At 34.4% G+C, this 27215-nt stretch overlaps 2 protein-coding genes across 6 annotated transcripts; one reads left to right on the forward strand and one right to left on the reverse strand.

Annotated features, from left to right (window-relative positions):
- Nucleotides 1-145: 145 nt before the first annotated feature.
- On the reverse strand, nt 146-5870 carry LOC128242927 (retinitis pigmentosa 9 protein homolog). 2 transcript variants are annotated; one of them, XM_052960368.1, is made up of 4 exons: nt 5785-5870; nt 2663-2727; nt 1173-1234; nt 146-770 (listed from the first exon to the last, which is right to left on the reverse strand). In XM_052960368.1, exons 2-4 carry the CDS (start codon nt 2714-2716, stop codon nt 452-454), a joined length of 435 nt encoding a protein of 144 aa, XP_052816328.1. In that variant the 5' UTR covers nt 2717-2727; nt 5785-5870; the 3' UTR covers nt 146-451. The 2 variants fall into 2 exon arrangements, with proteins under 2 accessions (XP_052816328.1, XP_052816327.1); XM_052960367.1 differs by lacking the exon at nt 5785-5870 and adding an exon at nt 5465-5619.
- Nucleotides 5794-24305, forward strand: LOC128242925 (alanine--tRNA ligase, cytoplasmic-like). 4 transcript variants are annotated; one of them, XM_052960363.1, is made up of 20 exons: nt 5794-5942; nt 6548-6700; nt 7061-7249; nt 8570-8715; nt 9156-9347; nt 10104-10248; nt 11615-11760; nt 12149-12296; nt 12603-12839; nt 13592-13736; nt 14489-14658; nt 15412-15525; nt 16311-16448; nt 16835-16975; nt 17413-17525; nt 17870-17978; nt 18313-18438; nt 19114-19320; nt 20124-20237; nt 21650-24305. In XM_052960363.1, exons 2-20 carry the CDS (start codon nt 6557-6559, stop codon nt 21821-21823), a joined length of 2898 nt encoding a protein of 965 aa, XP_052816323.1. In that variant the 5' UTR covers nt 5794-5942; nt 6548-6556; the 3' UTR covers nt 21824-24305. The 4 variants fall into 4 exon arrangements, with proteins under 4 accessions (XP_052816323.1, XP_052816325.1, XP_052816324.1 ...); XM_052960365.1 differs by having other exon boundaries at nt 5843-5936; XM_052960364.1 differs by lacking the exon at nt 5794-5942 and adding an exon at nt 6026-6173.
- The last annotated feature ends 2910 nt before the right edge of the window (nt 24306-27215 follow it).

A 27215-nucleotide genomic window follows, 5' to 3' on the forward strand; every position in this document is an offset into this window, starting at 1 on the left:
TAAAAAGGCAGTTTCATTTGTTCCGCAAGGTACCTGATGCTATTCATAGGCTTTTCCCATTTCTGGCAAAAGCCAGAATTGAAGCAAGTTTGCCTTTTAAGTCCATAATTTTTGTCAGCTGTCAAGACCACTTGACCATAGAAGCTGCTGGTGCTACAGGTTTATTTAAGAATATTTAATTGTAACATGCGAATCCAGTGGAAGAAGAATTGTCTCCCCTGCCTCTTGTACAATTATCAAAACAAAAATTTTGTCAGTCAATTGTCCCACGGTGCTTATGAAGTATAACAGAATTAAGTACGTGGTTGCAGACAATGTTTTTAACACACCATAACCAAAGTTATAAATAGACAAAGAAGATAACACAAGAGCTTCAAGCTGCACAAAAAAGTGTGCAATAAAATCAACTAAAATGTATGAAAAAGCATTATGATGATTGAAATGTACATTATCAGTCTTTCCTTTTATGTTTATGTTTTGACTTGTGTTTTCTTTTTGTCCTTCTGTCATCACTGGAACTTTCACTACTATCACTTCTATTCCTACTCCTAGATTTTCTCTTCTTGGATTTTCTATGTTTAGACCTCTGTCTATCCCTTTCCGAGTCGTGAGTGCTGGAACCATCCTTGTCCAAGTCATCATCTTTGCCTTTATGCTTTTTCTTATGCTTGTGCTTTTTATGCTTCTTTTTCCGCTTTTTCTTGCTTTCACTGTCGCTGTCTGATGATGACGTGCTTGAAGATGCAAGTATAGCCTTCAATTCAGCTATTCTGTAAAGCAAATCTCCTTTTATAACTAAGAAATTCATCTTCCACAAATAATAACCCTTATTAAATTAATTTGGCTATTGCAGAGTTCTATTAGAAGAGTTCTATAGTTGTTATCTTTTATAAAACTTGCTACATAAAATATAAATCATAAACATTCTGGCAATATTAAATAAGAGCTATAAAACATCCATTTGGCATTGGGTGATGGCTTACATAAAAGCCACATTTCTAGAAGGCGTCCGAGAAGATTTTGCTCGGAAACTAGAGGCCCCAAAGAATGACCGGGGTTTGATAAAACTACTTGGGAACCTTTATCTCCAACAGGGGTCATGACATGTATGGGCTTAATATCTGCCAACAATTTTCTTTAGAAAACAAAATGAATAAATACAGATTTAGAACCTTTCCGATTTGTCCTTTTTCTGTTGCTCCTGCAGATAATCAAACATCGGATCTTCATAACTCTGAAAAACAATTGTAAATGGTTTATGAAGTAATGATACCGTTATGTATGTATGAACCACGGCAAGCAAACAAGGGTCATAGAGTTATTCTTTAAATTTGTCCATTTAAATCATCTTTTTTTAAGGTCTGTAAATAACCTTGAAAGTATGTATGCAAATATTTTTAAATGTCACACCCTGTGACCATGTGCGGCACTTTTCTATTTGCAGTTACAACAAAACCGTTGTTTGTTATAAAACAAGAACTCTCTCAGAGACAACGCGCTCGACTATTCCCCAGCTTTTCAGTGTAAGAATTGAATAGTTTTGGCAAAACATGCATGGATCACTGTATTAAGTCTCAATTCAATAAATCAAGTAGTTGGTGAGATATTAACCTATATATGCTTACATGCAAAACCTTGACAAGAATTTCTAAGTCGGATAATAATGGGGAAAAATTTATATTATATGCAAGATAGAGTTATTTAACTTGATTAATTAAAAAGGTTGGATGGCTGGGAGCCCTTGTATAAAGTTTCAATGCAATATAATAAAAAAAATTTTGCTGAGATATTAACGTAAATGTGGTTACATACAAAACCTTAACCAGAATTTCTATTTCGAATAAAAATGGGCCATTCTTTGAATTTAAGGCAAAATAGAGTCATCTGATGTTGTTAATTTAGTAGATTGGATGGTTGAGTACCATTGTATAAAGTCTCAATGCAATACATCAAGTAGTTGCTGTGATATTAACCTATGTGTGCTTACATGCAAAACCTTAACCAGAATTTCTAAGTCAAGTAATAAAGGGGCATTATTTGCATTATATTCAAAAAAGTGTTATCTAACTTCTTTAATTAAGTAGGTTAGATAGTTTGGAATACATATCTAAAGTTTCAATGCAATATATGATGTTTTTGCTTAGATATTGACTTAAATATGGTTACATGCAAAACCTTAACCATAATTTCTAAGTCTAATAATAAAGGGCAATTATTTTGCAATAAATGCAAACTATAGTTATCTAACTTGGTTAATTAAGTAGGCTGGATGGTTGAGTTCCATTGTATAAAGTCTCTATGAAATACATCTAGTAGTTGCTGAGATATTAACCTATGTGCGCTTACATGCAAAACCTTAACCTTAAGTCAAATACAAAAGGTCAATAATTTGCATTATATTATCTAACTTGATTAATTAAGTAGGTTGAATAGTTGGGAATACATATCTAAAGTTTTAATGCAATACATGATGCATTTGCTGAGATAATGACCTAAAGGTGCTTTCATGCAAAACCTTACCAAGATGTGATGCCAATACGATGCTTGGGTGAGTAGTATAGCTCTCCTTATTCTTCGAATAGTTGAGCTAAAAATGACTATATGGAAAAATATACATAATAAGGTAGACAACTCTACTGCAAATTCCAAAATTTTCAGATACCCATTTGAATCTTTCAGAGGAGAGATCAATCCGTGGTTTTTGGCCTGCTTTCATTCTGCACTGATCTGTAATAAAACTATAGTTTGGATTTACATGTATTTGAATGGTCTCACTCCATTTTTATGAAACACTTATCTAGACGTTCAACACATGTCTTTGAATAGTGATAGCAGTTGATTTTGATTTATATACTTTGAAATTTAAGAATTTTACAATGCTTTGCCTCAATATTATGCAACAGTCAATTGTAACCACGGCCCCTCTAGGTCTGGGGGTATACCGGGGATAGCTGGGGAAATGGGCAGTGTTTTTACCTTTCAGGTTGCTGGGTAAATGCGGTGGTTTTGTCTTCGCTTAAAATATAGCGGGGAATGGGCCTTACCTAGGGTCCCTGGGGTGCGGGGGCATTTGGCGGGGATTTTACCATATGTTTGTCCCCGCAGGGCGGGGATTTTAGCCGAGGTTGGCTTGACCAAAAGTCAAAGTCCCCTCTATTCCCCGGACCTTGGGGGGGGGGGCCGTGGTTACAATTGACTGGTGCATTATTTATATAGTCACAGAAATAAAATGCTGAGGGGATTCTTTCATTGGTATTTGTTTAACCTGGTATTCAAAATCAAATACTCGATTACATTTATATAATTTTTTTCCTAGCAATCCTTCCATATCAACATATTTTTTTATGATTTTTTATACAGCAAATCCTTTACATTTAGTGATTAGAAGACTCCCATTTTGAATATTATTTTAGATTACCCTTCTGTTTAGTTAAAATAGCATCAATTTTGTTAACTATGAACATGGATTTAAGTTTATATACTCACACCCCGTATAAATATCTAACAACATCTCTTATGTATAATGAGTTGACCGTGATACTCAACAACTGGTACTTAAATTATAATTTTTCATCAATAGTCTTTCAATTGGTTCTCACAGATACAATACCATTGAGACTGCCAGGACAAACTCACTTGGTGGAGACACCCCTTACAATGAAAAAAATTGATTCTCTCGTATACTTCCTGTTTCATTCCTAGCCTTGACACATGATGAGATGATTGTGGCTTTCTTGACTCAGTAATTTCCTGTTCATCTTATAGACTTTAAAATTAGACCCTGGGAGCCTTATAAACCAAGCTTGGTCATACAGCCCTTCACTGGTGTCACAGGGTGAGAAAAGTGTGAAGCCAGACCGGGGTTCGAACCCGCGACCCCTCGTTATCAGGGCGAGTGCTCTACCGACTGAGCTACCGGACCGCTCACACACCTCACCACATGTGTAGGTATCGGTACCGTGACACAGGTAAAAAGTTTGGCTCGGGGTCAAGCTAGCAACAATAATGAACCGTACGAAATCTTTCGCCTGGAATTGACACGTAATTGAACTAAAAGTTCAGGACAGAGAATTTTACCAGGTGTACTTTGAATAATATATATTTAAGTATTGAGGGCGGAATGGTTTCCGTGTGAGCATCTTGAGAAACACATGACCGAAATAAAGTAAATAAAGGTTAAGGTGCTCAGAGGGAAATCTGACCAGATTGGGGTAAGATAAGGTGAGTTTCTATTAACAGCTGGATCCTGTACCCCATTGATAGCCCTTTAGGCTTGTCGGTGAGTCAACTATTGTAGCACAGTATTGCGCGTGATGGTCTCGAATCAAGTGGAAGTTAATTATTTATAGCCAAGTGGGCCGAGTTTAGTTCAATAGATATAAGTGATTAATGATGTAATATCCCAAGAAGTGTCATAAGTGACATTTTAAGTGGACTTTAAAGTTCATGAAAACAGAGTGTAAATTTTTATCATGGGGTCCTGTTTTTTTCATTATGTTTTTGACTTTCCTTTGTGGTTTTATATTTTTGTTGCATCATTTATTTTGCAAGGAGTATGCCGTGTACAGATAATAACATGGAAGATGTTTATGTTTTTTCCTTTCTGAAGGGAACAAAAACAATTCAATAATTTCTCATGACTTTCATATTATTTTTGCTTTTTTGGCTGAAAATATGGCTAAGTTCAAAAATTAGGCTCCACTAAAATGTTAAGTTGGATATTCTGCCCAAAAGGTTGCATAGAAAAACCGAAGTACGAAATTCCATGCCACACTATTGTTAAAGTATAGAAATATGCCCGTAATTTGTTTACGCCTGGAACTTCCAATAATTGTTCGCCCAGAATCTACAAGAAACATGTGTAGATATCAGGCGTAATAATGATTCCGTCCATACTCTAGGCGGAATTCACTTTGCCAATTCCGCCTGGATTCCACCCGGACATCAAAGTAACATCAAAGTATGGGGCGATGTGTTACTTCGCTGCCCACGTTAATTTGACATCATTACTGTGGCGTCATACTTGAAAGTGATATAAATCTAGTCCATATATATGAGCTCCTGAACAAGTACTGTTTCATTTAACTGACTATCCTAATATCAATACAGCACTGGATTTGTCCTTACTGATTCGGAATCCCTTACCCGACTGTATTTGTCAACGTTTGCATGTATTGAATAACATATTCAATCATATCAAAAATGCATTTAACATGTATGTTGGGAAATGCTTATAGTTGTTTTGTTAAAATTATACTATTTATTTAAGTAGTTCATATAAATTTTGTATTATATATTAATTTGATCTGTAATTATAACTGTTGTATAAAGATAAATTTTGCAATACCATTATTCACAGGCGCAAGTCACATAATAAAAAATCGGCCTATATATATGTTTATTAAGATATCTTATTATAGTATATAGCCCATATAGAACATTAAAAAAAGTTTGTGTCAAGTACCTGTGCCATTATTTAAGCTCATTTCAGATCAATTTACTTTAAAAAGCTTCAAGTAAACCAAAAAGTCATATGTAGAAGACAGAAATACAATCTAAATAAGATTGTTTTTCATGAGGTTAGCAAAGAAAACAAGAGCATAATGTCAACAGTGCATGACACCTACTTTCACTTTCGGTTTTAACTCTGTGTCAGCTAGACGCATGCCTCAAAATTTAGTAAAATCTGTAAACAACTTTAAAAAGATAACTTTTTTCAATGACCTGTTTATCACTTTTATAAGTACTTATCAATTTTGCAAAATTGTATGTAAATTTTGCAACCTCAGAAACTCGTGTGTGTTTAAGCAACTGTTGTCTGCCTCCTTTGGAAATTACTGTACTGTACTGTAGGGCACAATTTTTTGCAGACCGGTGACTGGCAGTTAAAACACGTTTATTTTATCTTGGAGAAGGAAGCTGTTCCAGTGTTGTTTGTGAGTGTAAGTGACTTATTGTCATATGGTTGTTCTCATGTATTGTTTCTGCTAATTATCATTGCACAACGTTGAGTGATACTCGAAAAATGATGCAACATTTTGTTAAGTGTTGATATTCCGGATAATTATTTTCGGATTTTACATATGTATATAAATTAAACGATTTTTTGTCTGCTTCTCTAAATTCATTCGACTGATGTAACTGCTGTCCGTCGAAGTGTTAAGGTTTGAAAGGTAGTTTTTTTTAAATTGTACGAAATGATAGGACAGTAATTATATAAATTGTCATATCCTCTAATAAAGTGTCATTATGTATTGTTAAAAAGACCTAGATTAACATGTGTGTGATAACAGGACCTTAAACGTAAATAAATAGAATAATAAATTCAAGTGTAACATCAAAAAATTGAAATGGCCTGATTAGCATGCTTTATCTTTCTGTCTTCAACCAATATGGATTTATAGTTGTAAAGATCTGAAATGAATGACTTAACTTTTTTATTAGTTCAGTGAAATTTTAATTTCTGAATGTGACAGATATAAATCACACCAAACACTGTCACTTAAAGCGGAGCAAAGCTGACATCAGAATTTTTATATTTTCACAGAGAACAAGAATGGATACAAGTCTAACTGGAGACCAGGTCCGAGACCTGTTTGTTGACTTCTTCAAGGAGAAGGAGCATATCTATGTCCACTCCTCATCAACAATTCCCCTTGATGATCCCACTCTGTTGTTTGCCAATGCAGGAATGAACCAGGTAGGAACCATTTTTCATGTATAAAATGTTTCTTTGAATAACATGAAAATTGATCTTTTAAATAAAATAATTAAATACTACCAAAATGAAACAAGTTTTGTCATTTATTTTCATGACTTTTGCCAATATTTGAATGAAGAAGGTTCTTGCATATGAACTTAAAGGGCAAACGTATCACTCATTTAAATTGCCTTTGAAAATTATATGTTCTGTTGAACGAAATTTGTATCATTTTAAATCACAAAAATAGCAATAAATGAAAGGCAATTTCAAAACAGTGTTATTTTCACAACATTGAACATGCCATGTTGAAAGAACACTGAATGCCATAGTTTAAAATATAAATAATTTTATTAACAGTTCAAGCCCATCTTTCTGGGCACAGTGGATCCAAACAGTGACCTGGCAAAGTATGTGCGAGTAGCCAACTCCCAGAAGTGTATCCGTGCGGGTGGTAAACACAATGATCTGGATGATGTGGGCAAGGATGTCTACCATCATACCTTCTTTGAAATGTTGGGCAACTGGTCATTTGGAGACTATTACAAGGTTCGTTATATGTATAGCTTGTGAGGGCATGAATTTTATTTGCCTCTATGGATTCCAACATGCATAGAAAGTACTTTAGAATAGGGCCTAAAAAAAAAATACATTTGGTTCGGGTTACCCGACCCTACCTACGGAATAGGCGCCGACCCTACCGTTTTTATAGTCAGTTTGAAAAAAAAATGAAAAACTAAAAAAAAAAAATTAATTGCTTTTTAATATTAAGTTTAAACCTTAAATGCTTGTACAGAAGATAGTTTTAACACCATTCTCCAATGATGAAAATTATATTCTTATATAAAACCTAATAAAAAAAAAAAAAATAAAAAAATAAAAAAAGCCTACCTACCCTACCTATTTTTTTTAAGGATGTAACCCTAACCAAACAATTTTTTTTTTTTAGGCCTAGGCAGTGTAAAATATAAATTTAATATTGTGACACTCTTTTTAAAGAAAACAATTTTTGAGGTTATTGGTCTCTCTCTGTTAATTTTTTTTTGTGTATTTGATGTATAAGTTACTGGGTTCATGCTCAAAGTTATACGAAATAGGGATACATAACCAAAATACAGGGAAACCCTAATGATTGAATATCAGTCTTGATAAAAATTAATCATAGAAATAATCTGTCAGGCCATAAAATGATTAATTTTCAATAATGTAACTAATAGAAATCAAAAGTTTTTACCATATGTTTAAATTTAATGTAAATGTTATAGAAGAATAAGAAGATGTATTTAAATTTTAGTTATTTGGAAGAAAGCTTTTGAAGTTAAGCTGCTTTCGAAGTTAAGCTTAAGAGTTTTAGCTGAATACTAAATAATTTATACTTTAAACTTTGTTTCGGCCTTCTTTTCGGCTCTACCTGAAAAAGTATATATATCTGTCCCCTACCCAGGAAAAAAAAATCCTCTTTAAGAAAAAAAATATTCTTGTTTTGTTTTTTAAAGAAGTATTTACCTCTAAACATTTAGCAAATGTAGCAATAAAGTGCTATTCATGAACATATTAAAAGTGGAAAAAAACACATTTCCATTCATTTCTCTTTTAAGAATACAGACACCTAGCGATTATCGATTCTGAAATTATGCAATCAATGGTTGTTGACCTCAATTGTAAACAATCGATTTTTGACAAGACTCCAAAATCATTTTAACCCTACTTTTTCCCCATGAATGAAGTCATTGATCTCTTAATGCTTCAAGCCTTCAAGGTATATGTGTCAAGATTTATGAAATGTCATTTTTGAGGTTATTATAAAGAGCTTTTCTCAAAACCCTAATACATCAGATTTTTTTTAAAACATTTTAATTTTTTACACAGAAAGAAGCTTGTACATGGGCCTGGGAGCTGCTGACCGAGCGAATCAAGATGGAGAAAGACAGATTGTATGTAACCTACTTTGGCGGGAGTCCAGAGATGGGACTTGAACCAGACAATGACACAAGAGATATCTGGCTCAGTCTTGGGTGTGTACTGGGATCAGTTGATTGGGAAGTTAATATTTATAAGCACAACTGCCGTAAAATAGTGAGTATTATTTGCAAAATATTCCAGAATTCGGCATTTTCTGGAAGTCATCAATTCGAAGTTATTTTTTTTTTATCTGGGTCAATTGTCAAGTATTAGTACTGCGATTGTCCCAGTATTGTGTCTTATACGCAATAGTTAATTAATAAAATATAAAATACAAAGCTTGAAATATTTGATATTTTGCATATTTATAAAACTCTTTCTAATTTGTCATGATTGTACCTTTCATACATCCAAATATAAAGGTGATAAATTGTACACTTTAAACGTGTACTGTATTATACTATGCATGTTTTCTCACCTTTTTTTGCCTGCGTCCTATACATTGTATAATTACGGTATGTACAAATATATTTTATGTGTTTCCAATTTTCAGTGTACCTGAAGACAGAGTGATGCCATTTGATATGAAAGACAATTTCTGGGAGATGGGGGAAACGGGCCCCTGCGGACCGTGTACCGAGATCCACTATGACCGGATAGGAGGCCGAAACGCGAAACACCTCGTCAATATGGATGTCCCAGACGTGCTAGAAATCTGGAATCTTGTGTTTATGCAGTATAATAGGTTAGGGAATACAATATTCTTATTGAAATTCTTTCAACATTATAATCATTTTTTGGAACCATTATAATTTACAATGGACAGCCAGTCACCTAAATTAGACTTTCTGATGAACAAGCCTGAATTCTTATACTATTGCTGGGCATCAAATTGCTATATAAAATTCAAAATTTTAGCAAGCCCGAAAGATATTTTACCAATGCAGGGCTTGTCTTAATTTGGACCACTGTATGCTAGTCAGTTCATGAAAAGTCTATTGGAAAGTATGAATGTTTATTAAATCTACTATTTCTCAAAGAAAAATATGAATTGTCATAGCATTGGTGTTGTCATCATGAGGATGAAAAAAATCCATTTCACAAAAATCATTCAGAATATTCATGTTGGTACACATGTTACTGAAGACAATATGCACATGTATAGCACGGTCTATAACTCTGGCTTCAATAATTGTTGAGTTATGCCTCTTTTAAAAAAATAAATAAAATAATTTGCCTTGACAAGCAAACAATTGTACAATTGTTTCAAGACCTCCAAATTTGTTATGGCCACCAGTAATAACCTCTTGTCAAGAAAATGGAGCTAAATGTTATTCATTTCTTGTAAGATAATATATCTGATCTGTTCTGTATGTGTCAGAATCAGTCAGGGACAGAAAGAATAAATATGCTGTTTTATATAATTATATATCTCTGACCAAGACCACCATCTATGACCTTAAATCTTAACCTGAAATTTACTTGAAATGTTATTCCACAGGGAGTCAGCAACAGAGTTGAAAACTCTTCCCAAAGGCCATGTTGACTGTGGTATGGGATTGGAGAGACTGGTTTCTGTAATACAGAGGAAACAGTCAAACTATGACACAGACCTATTTGTGCCACTGTTTGACTTTATACAAAAGGTAATATTGTTGTGCAGGGGATTGACCTTTACAGACTTTCAAGCGGGACCTTCTTTTCCTACTTTGCCCTACCTTTTTGTTAGGCTCCTACTTTTCCTTACTTTTTCTTAAAAAAGCCCTACTTTCCCTACTTTTTTTGTAAAAGTAGTTTAAGAATTAATAGAAGAGCTGGGGTACAACTTTCCAGGGTTAAACCAATACTTATTACACCATTTTCCAAGAACTACCCTTTAAATGCCGAGCGGCAGGCAAGAATGCTACGTGTACCAACTTGAAACGTCTTTATACCCCCCAAAACAAAGTTTGGGGGGGTATACTGGAATCGGGTTGTCCGTCTGTCCGTCTGTCTGTCTGTCTGTCCGTCTGTCTGTCTGTCCGTCCGTTTTTTTTTGTCCGGGATTCATCTTTGTCGTTATTGAACAAATCTTTTTCAAACTTTCAGATATTAATGGCCATGATGTAAACTTGCGCCTCTGTGAAATTGGTACGGGTCACATGACCCTGACCAGAGTTATCTCCCCTTGATGTGTTAAAGTAGGCAAAATAAGCCCTGTCCGGGATTCATCTTTGTTATTATTCAACAAATCTTTATCAAACTTTCAGAAATTAATGGCCATGTTGTAAACTTTCGCCTCTGTGAATTTGGTACGGGTCACATGACCCTGACCAGAGTTATCTCCCCTTGATGTGTTAAAGTAGGCAAAATAAGCCCTGTCCGGGATTCATCTTTGTTATTATTCAACAAATCTTTATCAAACTTTCAGAAATTAATGGCCATGTTGTAAACTTTCGCCTCTGTGAATTTGGTACAGGTCACATGACCCTGACTGGAGTTATCTCCCCTTGATGTGTTAAAGTAGGCAAAATAAGCCCTCTCCGGGATTCATCTTTGTTATTATTCAACAAATCTTTATCAAACTTTCAGAAATTAATGGCCATGTTGTAAACTTTCGCCTCTGTGAATTTGGTACAGGTCACATGACCCTGACTGGAGTTATCTCCCCTTGTAGGCAAAATTAGCTTTGTCCGGCCTAACTCCAGGGCAAACAACCTAGACATGGAGGGGTGGGGGGTATTCGTTAGCCTATGGCTTACAGTTCTAGTTCTGTATGACGTGGCCAGGCATAGAACCCATGACTTCCAGCTCCGTTGGCGGACGCCTTAAACAATAGGCCACGGAGACGTTTATGAATATTTCTGTACATCTCTGGCAGAGCACAGTTTTAGGCTTGCACTTATACAGGGAAAGTGGGAAAATATGATGTTGATGATATTGACATCACATACTATGCTACTCTTGCAGAAATTTATTTAAAACAACACATAGGACTGAATTTTAAATAGTGTTATAATTGTCTGCATTCAGACAACAGGCATCCGTCCATACACTGGAAAAGTGGGGAAAGATGACGTTGACGGTATTGACATGGCGTACAGAGTGTTGGGGGATCATGCTCGCACACTGACTATTGCTCTTGCTGATGGAGGCAGACCAGATAACACTGGCAGAGGGTGAGGAATAAACAGCTTTATCCTTGTTTTGAGAAAGGAGTCTACTGCACAGATAAATGAATTGAAAGATACAATTTTATACCTGAACAGTTAAATTGCACTGTAGAAAATAAATCAATCAATCAATCACTTGGCTTTGATATAAGTGAAACTTAAAAATCTTTGTTTTTTTCAAGGACATGTATTGAAATGGATTAAGTGACACTTTGAGCAAAGATGGGATATTTTGCATCCCTTTGCAAGCCCTTACTTTGATATTAACATGTTTGAAGTGACACTGGTCTGAAGCAAAGCCTGAAATATTTGCCTTTATATCATGTGACTATTGTAACAATAATGAAGCTTTCAAAACACTTGACACAAGCCACTGTTGTTGTTGTTTTTTCAGGTATGTGTTGAGACGTATTCTACGACGTGCCGTTCGCTATGCCACAGAGAAACTAGGGGCAAAGCCGGGCTTCTTTGCCAGCATGGTAGACTGTGTGGTTAAACTGCTTGGTGGTGCATTCCCAGAGGTTAAAAAGGACCCAGATATGGTAATAATTCAGGGATGATGTTTGAAAAACTTGATTTGTACAAAGCTTCATTTTAAAGATGGCATGACTCACGCTGGTGTCTATAGTTCAAAGATGAAATTGGTACAAATGTCTTTAAAATAGCATTTATGTTAAATAGCATTGTATGTTTTAATAGCAATATGAGAAGTATGATATCTAGATGCAGCTTTTTGCTGTGATAAATAAAATAAATACAACAAAAGTACAAGTATCTGTTTTTACCTGAAGGTATTTCAATTTCAAAACCCGTTCACTTATTGTTTTGATTTGTGACTCTATGTTTAGATTAAAGACATCATCAATGATGAAGAGGAACAGTTCTTAAAGACACTGAACCGTGGACGCCGACTGTTGGAACGGACCATTAACAAAATGGGTGATACCACTACCCTACCAGGGGATGTAGCATGGAGATTGTATGACACGTATGGGTTCCCTGTGGACCTGACCGCCCTCATGGCAGAAGAGAAGCAGTTGAAGATTGATATGGTTGCTTATGAGGAAGCTAAGAAGAAAGCTCAGGTATGAGTCTATGCTGATTCATTTTAGATGGTAGTAAAAACAGCTTAATGTACATGCACATGTCCTTGTATGAGTTGATTTTTGATTCACACTGTAGTCTATTTTCAAGGTCTGACCAAGGGCCTAGTTGTAAAAGAATAGTGCTATTTGAGAGTACTATACAGGAGCTCCAATAACAAATCTGAATCAAATAAGCGTAATCTGGTTAAAAGTAAAATATAAATGACCAATAGAAAAAATATGGCAAAGGTTAGACCCAACCCTCAGAAAGCCCACATGGTTTCTATATGCGGATTTTCTATGCAACACTTTGAATCAAAATAGCGCTAACTGTGAGGCCGAAAAATGCTAGACAGGTGGATCACGTTGGTGCTCATTGCTGTCATGGTTGCATAGGAGTTAGTTGTTAGGTGCTCTATAGCAAATAAATAAAGCAACCATAGGGCTGGTGTCCATTCTGAGAGGCCTGATTAGACTCAATCTTGGGTCAGAGGCATTTGTCTTTACTTGACCAGCAGAACCTTGATGACTGTGCCATTTATTTTCGAAGAATTCAATCTTACCAGTAGGAGAGGGCTGTTTGCTAATGTTGTAAAAACTGGTGGTCCAATCCTTGTGTACTTATTTTTGCTTTAGAAATAAGTTCAATTTAAATTTTATACGCATTAAAGAAAGTGTGACAAGGTTTATGACAAATTTATTTTTAAATAATAAAAGCTGAATACAAGCTGTGGTTTTTCCATCCCATGTAGGAGATGTCCCAAGGTCCAGGTGGTGTCCGGAACGATCAGATCAACCTGAATGTACATGCCATTAACGACCTTCAGACACAGGGCATTGCACCCACCGATGATTCCCCTAAGTACAACTACTCTGTTGATGATAATGGCAACTACAGTAGGTTTCAGGTTTCTATTCTTAATTTCTTTTTTCAGGGCTGTTTTTGGGGGGTCAGTCAAAGATTATATCTAAATGTATGTCTTCCCCAGAAACAGCCAAAACAAAACTTCTCCTTCTTAAAATATATGTTAAGGCAAAAAAGACTACCGTAATATCATTTCGGTTCAGTCAGTTTCATTTAGGCTGTTTTGCCAACTCAAATATATTTGAACTTGTCTTCGTATATTATTGTCGTTTCTACATGTGAGCTGATTACACATGTTTCCTATTTGAAAAAGAGAGCAATAAATTAAATGTATTTATATTCTATGGCATACTTAAGAATTTCAAACTAAGAAGTTAAATAACATACCGGTATAGATTTTCCACTAAAGGGCACTGGTTTTGTTCCTCAAGATTGTGAAAAGTAATTAATCTTTCGCAGAAGTTCTAGAAATCTTATATTGTTATTAGGTATAAGGATTGATGATTCAAGTATTGTTTTGTTGAATATCAAATGGAATGCAATTACCAAATACCCTGTGCACATTTATGTCACAGTATTCAATGGTCTTGATAGTAAATTGCTATTTCCTTGTTTTTTCCAAGATCCTCAAAGTGATAGTTGAGCAAAGCGAACAAACTAAGAACTTTCAGGTTCAGTTTTACTATAAGTTGATTTTATTTTTCCTAAGTGAAACAAATTTAATTTCTCCTTCATAAGTAAGTGAACCATGCTTTCTAATGAAAATATCATTTCAATTTTCCAGACTTTGTGCCATGTACGGGGAAGATCCTAGCTCTGCGAACAAACAAGGAGTTTGTGCAGGAGGTTACAACTGGTCAGGAGTGCGGGGTCCTCCTTGATAAGACATATTTCTATGCCGAGCAGGGTGGACAGATCTATGATGAGGGTTTTATGGTGAAAGAGAATGAGGAGGTAAGAATATTGGATTTGGGGTCACAGGAATGGGCAACACATTTGTCATTTTAAGCTCTGTTTAATTTGGGGGATAAAAATCTGGATGAGGGTTTTATGGTGAAAGAGAATGAGGAGGTAAGAATATTGGATTTGGGGTCACAGGAATGGGCAACACATTTGTCATTTTAAGCTCTGTTTATTTTGGGGGATAAAAATCTGGATGAGGGTTTTATGGTGAAAGAGAATGAGGAGGTAAGAATATTGGATTTGGGGCTAAAGGAATGGGCAACAGGTATGTCATTTTAAGTTTGTTTTATTTTAACGGAAAACATGACAACGTATTGTCATAGCTGTGGCATCGATGTCATTGTCTGAGGCGGTAGCATTGGTGTGCAAAAACTTCAATCTTGGCCATACTAAACTAAAACTTGGTACTACTGTTGCCAGAGACAATATGCAGGTGTTTAGAATGGCCAATAACTCGGGCTTTAACAATTTTTTATTGATGCACCTTGTTCAATTGAATAGCAAGAACAGTTGACCATATGTATTAGCTCTGCCATGCTCTTTTTCTAGTTTCTATAAAGAACAAGCTGATAAGATTTCAAAAGTTTTTGGATGAATAAAAATGAATGATTATTTACAGGTACAAAATTAAAAATAAATACATTTATGTTTCAACACTTTTACCCTATTCTTCTTGGTAATATTCATAATGTTAGTCAATAATCCCATGTTAGTTAATAATCCCAACATGTTTCTTTCTCTTAGGATGTGGAGTTCACAGTACGCAATGTTCAAGTGCGTGGAGGCTATGTTCTACACATAGGGGTGATAGAGGGAACTTTACGAGTGGGGGATACTGTCAGACAGGCAATTGACGAGGTAATTTAAACTGGCTTTTTACTCTATACTTGGAAGACATTTTCAGATCTTTTTTCCAAGATATGGTAACTTCATTTGTTATCTTGTCTGATTTACCAAGAAAAATAGTTGAGATATTGTCGTCTTCGAGTTGTTGCTTCGGTTGGGGCATGCAAAATCATTAATCTGGGCCATAACTAAAAACCTGTTCAAGATATTCAAATGAAACTTGGTACAAATGTTGCTAGTGAAAAAATGCATGTGTACAGCAAGGCCCATAACTCTTGCTTCAATAAATGCTGAGTTATGCCCCTTTTTCAATTGAACAACAACAGACTCACGTTTTCTCAGTAACACCCTTATTACAGCATCACCTAATCTGTTGTTTTTATTATCAAATATTTTGCAAAGATAAGAATGCTATGTCTTGATTACATACATTTCACTCATTTATGGACATTTAATTTGCAATATAACTGGTGGTCATTAAAAGTTAAAATACTAACACTACAATTAAATGGTGTTTTTTTTTGGGTGATTTCAGATATATCGCTCGGCACTATATAATAATTAAGCACTTGCTAAATTTGGCCCTTGAATGATGTTAAATGCAGACATGTGATCGTAGATCTACCAGTTGTGGGGAAAAAGTATGGATATGGAGACTCTTATACAGACTTCTAGATGTAAATAACCTCATTCTGAAAAGAACAGTCATACATGTTGTTTTTTTCCTGATAATTAATCTCGGTATTAATCCATTTAAGAGCTATGTAATGCCTAAATTCTCTTACTATGAAATTCAGAAACGACGATGTGCAGTTATGAAGAACCATACCGGAACACACATGTTGAACTTTGGACTGCGCTCTGTACTGAAAGAGGCCGACCAGAAAGGATCCCTTGTTGCACCAGACAGGCTCAGATTTGACTTCTCTGCAAAGGTATGGTACATTACTTTTTTGACGTAAGAGAGGTTGAACTGTTTGCAATATTTTATGTTAGTACCGTTATATCTACAGTTACTGAGATATTTATTCATGAGATTGCTCTTGTAAGTCTACTTTTTAATTTTTACATTTATTTTACAACGGTTGTGAAATTTTTTTTTTTAACTTATGGTGAGTCACTCTCGTTGGCACAAAAGAGTGTGGTCTTTTTTGTGGGGGTAACTGGACGAAAAAACAAAAGTATAAGGGGAAAAAAATCACAAAGTTCAAAAAGGAACTTCATAAAAAATGTTCTGCAATTAACATGAGAGGATAGTCATTAATTCAATCATTTAGTAACATACTTGTAGTTAATTACAAATATAAATTTTCTTCCGCAGGGAGCGATGACAGTCGCTGAAGTTAAGAAGACAGAAGACATTGTGAATCAAGTGATTGCTGAAAATAAGCCTGTCTATGCCAAGGAGACACCGCTGGCAGAAGCAAAGGCTATCCAGGGGCTGAGGGCTGTCTTTGATGAGGTAATTTTTATGATATGATGCATATTCAGACTTAAGGCAACTATAGATTTTAATTCCTGCCCGCCCCTTTTTTTTCACAGCCCCTAAAATTTATTGACTCAAAAAAATGTTGAACTAGGGTCTGTATGCATATCGGTCCGTTACTGTCCTGGAAAGGTGTTTATTCATACTTGTATGGTGTGGATGCATATCATTCACATGTAAAAAAGGAGAATCGTTACGATCGTATTGTGGTTGGTCTAGAAACACATTTATGCAATAAGAAAGAGCGTGATCACATACTTCTATGGTGTAACAGTCTTCTAAGAAAAAAAATGTCATCCCCTATTCCCAAAGGGTCTTTGGTTTGATGTACCCCTGTGCTGAATAATCATTATGAACATCCCCTATAAATGATTAGGATACCATTTTATAGGAAACATTAAATTCTCTTCTAGGTTTACCCTGATCCAGTAAGGGTAGTTTCTGTGGGCATACCAATTGAGGAGTTGCTAGCTGACCCTATGGGCCCGGGAGGGTCCATCACTTCACTGGAGTTCTGTGGTGGAACGTAAGTCATGTAACTTACACCAAAATAGTGGGGTAGGTTCCTATACATATTATATAAACCTTGGCATTACAGTAAAACTGCTATCGCTCGAGGGCGCCGGGGTCTGAGCTAAAATCTTGAAGGAACCGATGTTTCAAACACCCCAAGTTTCAATTCCCCATTCTTTTATGAATTGTCTTTCAGTGTATTTTAATTTTAAAGTCGTCAAACTGAATGTTTACTTAGACACCGATTATGTATTGCATTGTGGAAATTGCTCATATGTTCAAAGGCTGTTGTATACTACATGTAAAAATGTAAAAAATTATATCGTGGTTACACTTAGTTACATACATGTATATCAGGCACTTGAGGAAGGGAGGAGATGCCGGGAAGATGGTGATTGTGTCGGAGGAAGCCATTTCTAAGGGAGTCCGCAGAATCATTGCTATCACTGGGGCTGAGGCGATGAAGGTGAACTAATATTTTAATCTTAGAAAGAAAAAACATGGTTGAACATGTTCAATGCATGTATCCAAAAATGTTTTTAATTTAAAATATCATTTTTATTCAGATTCTTCATGTGATGGTAAAAACAAGTTACTGGTACATGTATATCAGCATAATAAGAGTTGTTGTTGAGAGGGTTTGACTTTTAAAATATAATATCATATGTAAGACTTGGTCACTCATAATTTTGTATGCATCTTAAATACTTATTATAATTTACATGATAAAATCATAAATCATGATGTTTCCATCTCCTCTCCATATTTGATATTGACCAAGATGATTTCCCATTTTTCAGGCTTTACACCGTACAGAAGTGCTGGAACGTGAGGTCCAGGAGTTGAAGAAAAAAGTGGAGAGCAATGAGAAAAGTCAGGAGTTCACGGACAAACAGCTCACACGCATGATTGTAGATATGGATGATGTGAGTACACATTTCTCTATCCTATGTCAATAACTTAGATGGACATTGCCAAGTAAAGAATACTGTCAAGCATTCTGGAAGTATATGGAAGTCAATCTAAAATGCTTATAAAAATTTTCATCTTGACATTTTTAATGCAACTTATCATGGTATCGGCCATCAACAGGGTGAGGAGTCAAGTGACTTCAAAGGGGTTCTCACATGGATGAAATCCATGGCCAAAATTTCATCTTGACTGTATTTTGTAGAATGATGCAATGCTGAAATTTTAGCCAAATACAAAAAAAATATAAGCAAACTTAAAATATTTCACACATGTATGAGCAGAAAATAGCATAGTGTTTGTTAGGCTAAGTAATATTTTCATATCTTTTCTGTCAAAAAGTTATTTAGAAATTAATTATCACTTGTTTGTTTACATTGGTTGTGATCCGTGGTGACCTTTCTCAGAACCCCTTCATGTTATATGATTCCTCACCCTGATATAGCCTTAATGTGTCTAACTTTAAGGTACAGAGAGAAACAGTATTCATATTTCTTTTAAGTATAAAATCTGTAATTTCATAACCTTTGTTCACATAACATTATTACCATGTTTTGAAATCTACAAAGTTGTCTTAATGTACATTTCTTGTGAATGTTCACATGTGTTACAAATCTTTAATTCATCTTCAGGAGGTAACGCAGTCAGTTATTCCATACTGGCAGAAGGATCATATACGTAGTGAGCTCAAGGGCCTCAAAAAGAAAATGGATGATCTTGATAAGAAACGTAAAGTCGCTGTGGTTGCTACGGTAACGGAACAAGCAAAACAGATGATCACAGAAAACCCAGGACAGAAATACATTGTGCACGAGTTTAAAGCTGGTTCCAATGCGAAGGTTTGTACATAAGAGAGGTTTAAATGAAACAGTATGTCATAAGAAAAGATTATAGGTGTTATTTGAAGGCTTTCTATTACAACCTAAATGATTTGATTATATTATTTTTATGCCCCTAAAGGCTGACATATATATGTAGTTATCTGACTGTGTGTCTGTCGGGACTTAAAAAGTGGTGTTAAGGGTCTGTGTCCATTAGAGCTAGGAGGTTAATAGTTGTGTTTTCTATTGTAAAAAAAACACATAAAGCAGCAATGAAAGTGCGTCCGTCCATCCCCACGGTTTCTGATCAATAACTGAAGAAAATGCTTAGGTTCAGTGACATAAAACATGAAGAAACTGAAGGATAAATGTCCATACAGGCCCTGATACAAATTACCATCAGTCCAATGAGGCCTTTTGGAGTATTTGACATGTTCCTGTGACAGTTCCTTATTCGCTAGTATTTTTTTCAAAGATAAAATAGTTGAGGTTTTACCAAATGTCTTTGACAGGATCCTCCAGTAAAGAAGTTGACCATTTGGCCCATCACTCTGGCTAGAATAGTTTTGGAGTTACGCCCCTTGTACAACAGAGAAAACAGGAGCCTCTGCATGCTCCTGCCATTTCTGACATTTGCAATTCACATTTAAGATCACTTATACAGAATTAATAGAATTCAATATGGAAAAAAATAAATTAACAAAGCATTTTTTCTTTCTGAGTTCCTTGCATGTGCATTTTGCCTTTAAGATCAATTTCACAGAATTAATAGTAATCAATATTAAGGGAAAAAAATGGTAACTATATATTTTCTCCTGCAGGCTTTGGATGCTGCAATGAAACAGTACAAGGCTCTCAGTCCGGAGACAGCTGCCATGTTCTTCACTGTCGATCCAGACAACAGCAAGATTGTCTGCATGAGCTGCGTGCCTAAGGTAATTCGAAACTTTCCTTGTTGTGTCTGTAGTAAAAGCAAACTTTTATGATCTTATTTATTGATTACTGAATATTTGACCAGTTGCAAGCAATTATTGTAACTTGTTGTGATCGATTGGCGGGGGGTTGTTAGCTAATCCATTTGATAATGCAACCATAGACTTCTATTTATTTACAAAATATAATCCTGTTATTGGTAACAGATTGTTTCAATGACGACATGGTCGCAACTATTTAATTAAACAGTTGGCAATTGTCAGACAAACATTTGAAAAATGATAGGATTATATTAAGTATAAAAATCAGAGAACATGGTTGCATGATCCAATGGATTAACTAAAAATCCCCTTCCCAGACAACCTTGACAATTGATATAACGCTTAAATCGGATTATGGCTGCTCTCAGTAATTAACTTTGTTTAAACATAAAGAATATGTTGAATCCATGTCTGTGTTTGTCCGGAGTTATCATGTTACTCATAAATCTCTCAGTTTGTTTCACAGTTATAAATATTAACATCTGATTGGTTTAGTTTCATGTCTATTGCAAATCCCCAATTTTTCATTCATACAATCAGCAGACAAATGATAGGATTATATTTTATTAATGAATGATAACACTTAACTGCATAATCCACATGGATTTACTGAAAAACCTAAGGTGAACAACCATTTTATTGATGACGGCAATATTTAATTGAATATTTTGCAGGGATATGTTCTATTATATGGAGCGTTACTTTTAAGGGCAAAAAATATATCTCAAAGAAATTTAGACTCGCTTACTGGCAAAATGGGAGTGAACTTTTATTTATTGTGAGTGACTTTTGCCTAAGCTTGCAAAATTCCTTGAGTGGATATTTTCTTCTTGTCAAATCTTCTAAAATTCTTGATAAACTCAGGAGTATCATAATGATATCAAACTGAATAACTGTCTTTTAACACAAGCCTGCAAGCCCTGCACAAATAAAATGTCTTCCAGTTTGCTCAAATTTTGAATTTTATATAGCAGGGCTTGTTAAAAAAATTGATGCCAAGCAATAGTATAATAATTCAGGCTTGTTCATCCAAAAGTCTAATTTTAATGACTGTAATGGTATGGTGATAAACAAAAACGCCAACTTTTAGACCTTCATTACCAGGGTACATTATATTTTATTATGGATGCATGTATTAAAAGAACATTGAGCCTGTGTATGATGATATCTAATGTCATCATAATATATTATTTGAGATTTTGCGTGTGTGTTTTGTCATTTTTCGAGTAAGCACTTAAACACTCACACAAAAATACTGGTATGTGAGTGCATGATATAGCTAAATTTTAACCCTGTATCTTTAGAATTGATTTTTGCTACCTTAAAAAATATTTCTATTTCTATTCTAACAAATATTGTCTTTACAATTTCAGTCCATTGTGTCTCCTGAGTTTGGTGCAGACAAGTGGGTGGGCCAAGTGTCGGGTCTGATCAACGGGAAAGGTGGGGGGAAGGAACTCTCTGCCCAGGCCACAGGAAGTAACACGGGAGCAATATCCAAGGCCCTGGAGGTCGCGCTAGAATTCGCCAAAATGAAGTTGTCTTGAACCAGGCTATTAAATTAGAATTTTGATATAGCTGATAAGCTGATATATTGTCTCATGTCTTCTGTTCTTTTCAAGGTTTAAATAAAAAAAAAATTATAGGCCAATGTGAAAAAAATAAGAACAATATTCAGCTTGATTCTTTTATATATTCAGTGTTCATTTTTCATACCAAGATTATCTAATTGATTGTCTGTTGTGAATGTCTTTGATTCTCATATTTATTTTTGAAGGCACTAGTGCTGTCAGTTATCTTTGTATTGGTAAATTTATATCTGAGAATATTTCCTGTGCTTCTTTGGTGCATGATCATGTTAAAAGTTAGAAGTGCTTTAATTTGTATGTTTCAGTAGAGATAAGGTACTGGTACTGTTGATTTATTCAAGACAATAAAATAATTTTGCTTATGGGTGTGTTACAGTTGTGGATATCATCCCAGTGTTAATTTCCACTTTTTTAGGTGAATGGGGCCAGAGCCCTGATATAATTGTGCAAATGAGGATAAAATGCCTATAATTATGAACAGACCTGGCATGGTGTATTTTGAAATTGGAAACAAATGCAAAAAAGAACTCCTTATGATGCTTGGTTTAAAGAAAGTCAAGAGAATTCGGCTGCATTCAAAAATATCTGAACTGGTCGACTTATTAACTGTTAAAGAGATTTTTTTATTTTTAGAATTGTGAATTTTGAGTCATATTTTTATGAAAAAACTATTCTTTTGGGAATTGTGAACGGGGCAAATGTAAAAAAACAACAAAAAAACAATGCATCAACATGTATTTGTTTATCTTCCAAGAAAATAGAAATAGTATTTCTGCTTCAAAATGAAATGCCAATTATTGTATTTTAAACCGCATGTCATTGTTTCTAATCAGGTATTTTCTTTAAATTATTAATTTGCAAAACATTTATCATAGATGTTGTCATTTATTTTCATAAGCGCTTGTGTACATTAATATCCAAGTTCTAGACATGAAGTATTCGGTATATTTTGTTCATAAATCATTGGTTTACATGATATATTCATTTAATATACCAGTACGACTTTCTGAATTAACAATTTTCTACAGGGATTTTTATCTCATCTGATTTAAAATAAATAAATAAAAAAATTGGTATCGCCTTGCTGTTGTGGCTTGAATATAACCAAAAAAAAATATTTTAGAACATAATCAAATGAAACTGCGTACACATGTTGCCAGAGACAATGCATACTGCACGGAAAGGCCCTTAACTTTGGCATTGATAAAAATTTAGTATTTGCCCACGGTATGAGTAAAAAAAGAAAGACGAGCATTGACTGAGTGAGGTGCTCTTGTTTTTGTCAGGGTGGTGTCAAAAATTGGTTGAAATAGTAGGAAACATAATCTCCAATTACTTGGGCTAAACAATGGGCATCTATGGCAATAATAAATTCATTGAGAAATTGAATGTCTTTTTTACTGACCATCAGACTTACTTAGTAACTTAAATGGTACTTATGGCCCTAATACAATGGCTCAATGGTTCACTAATGTACATTATTGGAATTAATGTTTCTTTGTTCACAAATGAAAGTACCATAAATGCTTATTTATTATTTAGACTTTTCCACCTTTGGTTTATTTATCCAGTAACCTGAACAGTGTTCTCTTCTTTATGAATTATAGATGTGATTGGTTCTTAGAACATCATGTAGAGGTCAGAAATCAGGAGAACTGTGATCGATCTGTAAAAACTGTAAAATGTTGGTAGATTATTTTTCACAGTTTTGAGTTGGACCGATTTATTGTTCAAAGAATACAAATTGACCAAAGGTTTGTATGCATTCCATGTTAATACATATGCATGTATTTCTATATAATTCCTTCTGTCAACTTAATTTGCTTTGATATCAGGGCTGGTATTCAATATTGACCTTAATTAGATATGAGAACGATGTAGCTAATCGGATTGCTTGTTATAAATAACTGACCAATAGTGTGAATGAAAACAATGATGTTTGACCTTAAGATTAACCTAAGTTGTATATTGAATACCACTCCAGACGTATATTTCTTTGTTGGCTCAAGTTCTAATTAATAATTCCTTTTTTTTGCTTTATAGATATCAGACATTTTTTATCTTTATTGGCTTAAGTCTTGCTACAAACAAAAATCTGTAATGAACATTCCACAGTCATTCAAGTTGAAAGAAAGTGATTCGTCTGTACACATCTTAAAACTAATGTATGAAATGTTGGAGGGCAGAGGGGGATTTGGCCTTTGAATTTGAAATGGCTACATAACATTACCTACATCCCTGTGATGTTTTTGATTATTCTATGTGACTTGGTTGATGATATTTGTTGGCATATTTGGATTAGTGTTCATGATAAGGTTGATGGAGTAATTCCTGAAAGTATTTCACACTTCAATGTAAACATTGTTTAGCACACAACACAATATATTTATTGTTGAACTATCATGAAACTTTACTCCCAAATAAACTGATACAAATTACAGTACACTTCTTTTCATGTTTTAGCTTAGCTGTTTTGCGAAAAAAAAAGTTTTGGTGTTGTCATAATTTTGGTGTCAGTGTCTTAGTTGGTGACGGTAGCGTAGTAAAACTTCTATCTTTGCCCATAACTCAAAAACCATTTTAGATATTTATTTCAAAATTGGTATATATGTTGCTAGAGGCAATACACACATGCATGGCAAGTCCTCTTACTCTGACTTCAATAATTATTAAATTATTCCCCTTGTCCAGGTGGAACAATCAGATGAGCGCTCTTGTTTATGCATCAATGGGTGGATTTTTCAGAACTTTAACAATGTGATAAATAACATTCAAATAAAACAAGTACAACTGAAACACTCATCTCATATATTGTTAGGGACACTGCAGATCCTAAGTGTATTCATTCAACTCCTAGAACAGTAACGATTTGAAAGTTAAGAATGATGTAGTTAATCACATTGTTAACTTAACCAAAGTTTGGAAGAATTGGCCCAAAAAGCCTTATTTAAGATCAACAAATGAGACAGCATGAGTTCAGTTTTATAACCCGGTAAAACAGTATAATACATTGTAAAAAACAACAGTATATAATTGTTTACATATTTAATATAGGTTGAATATCAATAGACATTGCGCAGCAACAGTGTTTGTTTACAAGAATAAAACAATAAAACAAAATATATTGTATAAAAGAACAAAACAAAAATGATTTAATAAAATCACTTGCATTGTTATAACAATATTGCTAAGACTACTAATGGTGCATTGCATTGAAACCAGGTACATGCATAAATCATGAATTGTCATGGGGAAAAATCAATCTCAACATTAAGCTTTTAATATCGGCTTACTTGGCAGTTATGTTCTTAAACATAAAACTTGAAACGGAATAACTACATCAATAGATCAATTAAAGAAACAATAGAATATTAGATTAGAATTGCAAAGTCTCTGCAGTTAGAAGATTGATGATATTTATGAACAATACATTAAGGTGGTTGGGTTAAATGGAATGGTGAATGGAGATATACATGTACCAACTATGAATATTTGCACCATTCTCATTCATAAGAGGTTTGATAATGATTAATCTAACATAGATTTATACGCATAGCATCATCACTCTGGTGAACGAGAATGATTGGCACAGAATGAGTTGATTTTATTAAAAGATGCACTCTTACTCCCAAAAAAGATTTACAGCAATTAATACAATTGTTTTATATTCCAAAAGGAAGAAAAATTGTAGAAGTCAATGGTAATTACAGATACCGATTGAATTTGAAAGAAAATTGCAGAAAACACAGTATTTCTACCCTTTGAGACGATAGTAGATCGCAGTAAATCTTTTAGCATTCACCAATCATTTAATACTTTTGCGTAATCAGCTATTAAATATACGGTTACAATCTTGTTATCAGAAGTTAATATTTTCCATAAATGCATTATTTAGGAAGTAGTTAAAGGTTTATTACTCAAATTTTATGTTTGTTATACAGGTGTATGTATTGATTTTGAATAAGAGTGTCACTTTAATGGGTATGTAGATAGAGAATGTTGAAAATAAAATGATGAACATAGTACAGGGGTTCTAAAGTTCAGAATTAATCCTGAAATCTGGGCCCATGATAACAAACAGTCTCAAGTCCAAGTCTAGACTCAGACTCAGAAAAGCATTTTTGTGAAGGAACAAAAATCACATTTATTCCATTTCTTTTACAAAAATATATGTAAATAATAGTAAAACATTCAAAAAGTAATATGTTTCATCAATTTTAACCATTACTGCTTTCATGGAAGGAAAATCACAATAAAATGAAGTTTTGCCATCTTGAGTCTGAATTCGGATTTGAGACTGTTCGTAGTCACTGCCCCAGGATTGGGAGTTTGTATCTCTTGACTATTGAACAGCTGTAAAGATTGTTTTTTACTCTCGAACATTTGTATTAAAAACAGTAGGAAATACCTTAAATAAATATTAGCAATTTCAAAAGGTGTCTAAGCCTCTTAACCCTGCTTTTGGAATGAATCCCTCATACTGAAACAGACCCTCGGACATACATGCCAAATCTCCCGGCGGAGGGGGTGGGGGGTGGAATCCCCCGGAATTCCAACCCATCCCCTGGCCCCCCGCCGGGGGATCCATATCCCCTGGAATTTAAAAAAGTCTGCTATTTTTAAAGTATGACAATTGCAAGCTGTTCGACTCCCTGATGAATTGATGTTCTTATTTATGAAGAAAAAATACATAAAAAATGCCCAGTTAATATTTGAACTCGTTTTCAATATTCCTTTATGCCCATTCATGCAATGACGTTGCTAAAATTGCACGTTCGATTTTGAACAAAGGAAAACCTGAATCAATAGACGTAATTTACGGATCGAATTGGCACTTGGTTATAGTGGAGCTATTAACAGCATGTCTATTCATTCAGATGTTCTCATTGTTTTAATATTTGCATTACAAATACATGTAACATTGAACAGAAATACATTATGCGTCAACTAGAATAATTTAATGAACGAATTGGCACATTGTTAAAGTGGTGCTATCAACTGCATGTCTGTTCATTCAGATGTACGCTTTGTTTTAATATTTGTACATGAATTAAACATACATGTAACATTGGACAGAAGTACATTATGCGTCAACTAAAATAGTTTAATGATCGAATTGGCAATGTTACTATAGTAACATTAAACAAAGATAATCGTCTCATAGTTGGGACACTTAAAATGGCCATTCAGTCCTTTGATATTGTTTTAAAAGTAATAACATGACATTTCAATACAAATCTAAAAATTTTACTTGAAAAAATATCATTAAAATACATGTATATCTACCTGAAAAAATATAATATTTAAGTGAAATTCTAAGCATTGAATTGAGGTGTCATATTATTACTTT

Source organism: Mya arenaria, chromosome 8, assembly GCF_026914265.1.
Source record: "Mya arenaria isolate MELC-2E11 chromosome 8, ASM2691426v1".
Taxonomy (NCBI): domain Eukaryota; kingdom Metazoa; phylum Mollusca; class Bivalvia; order Myida; family Myidae; genus Mya; species Mya arenaria.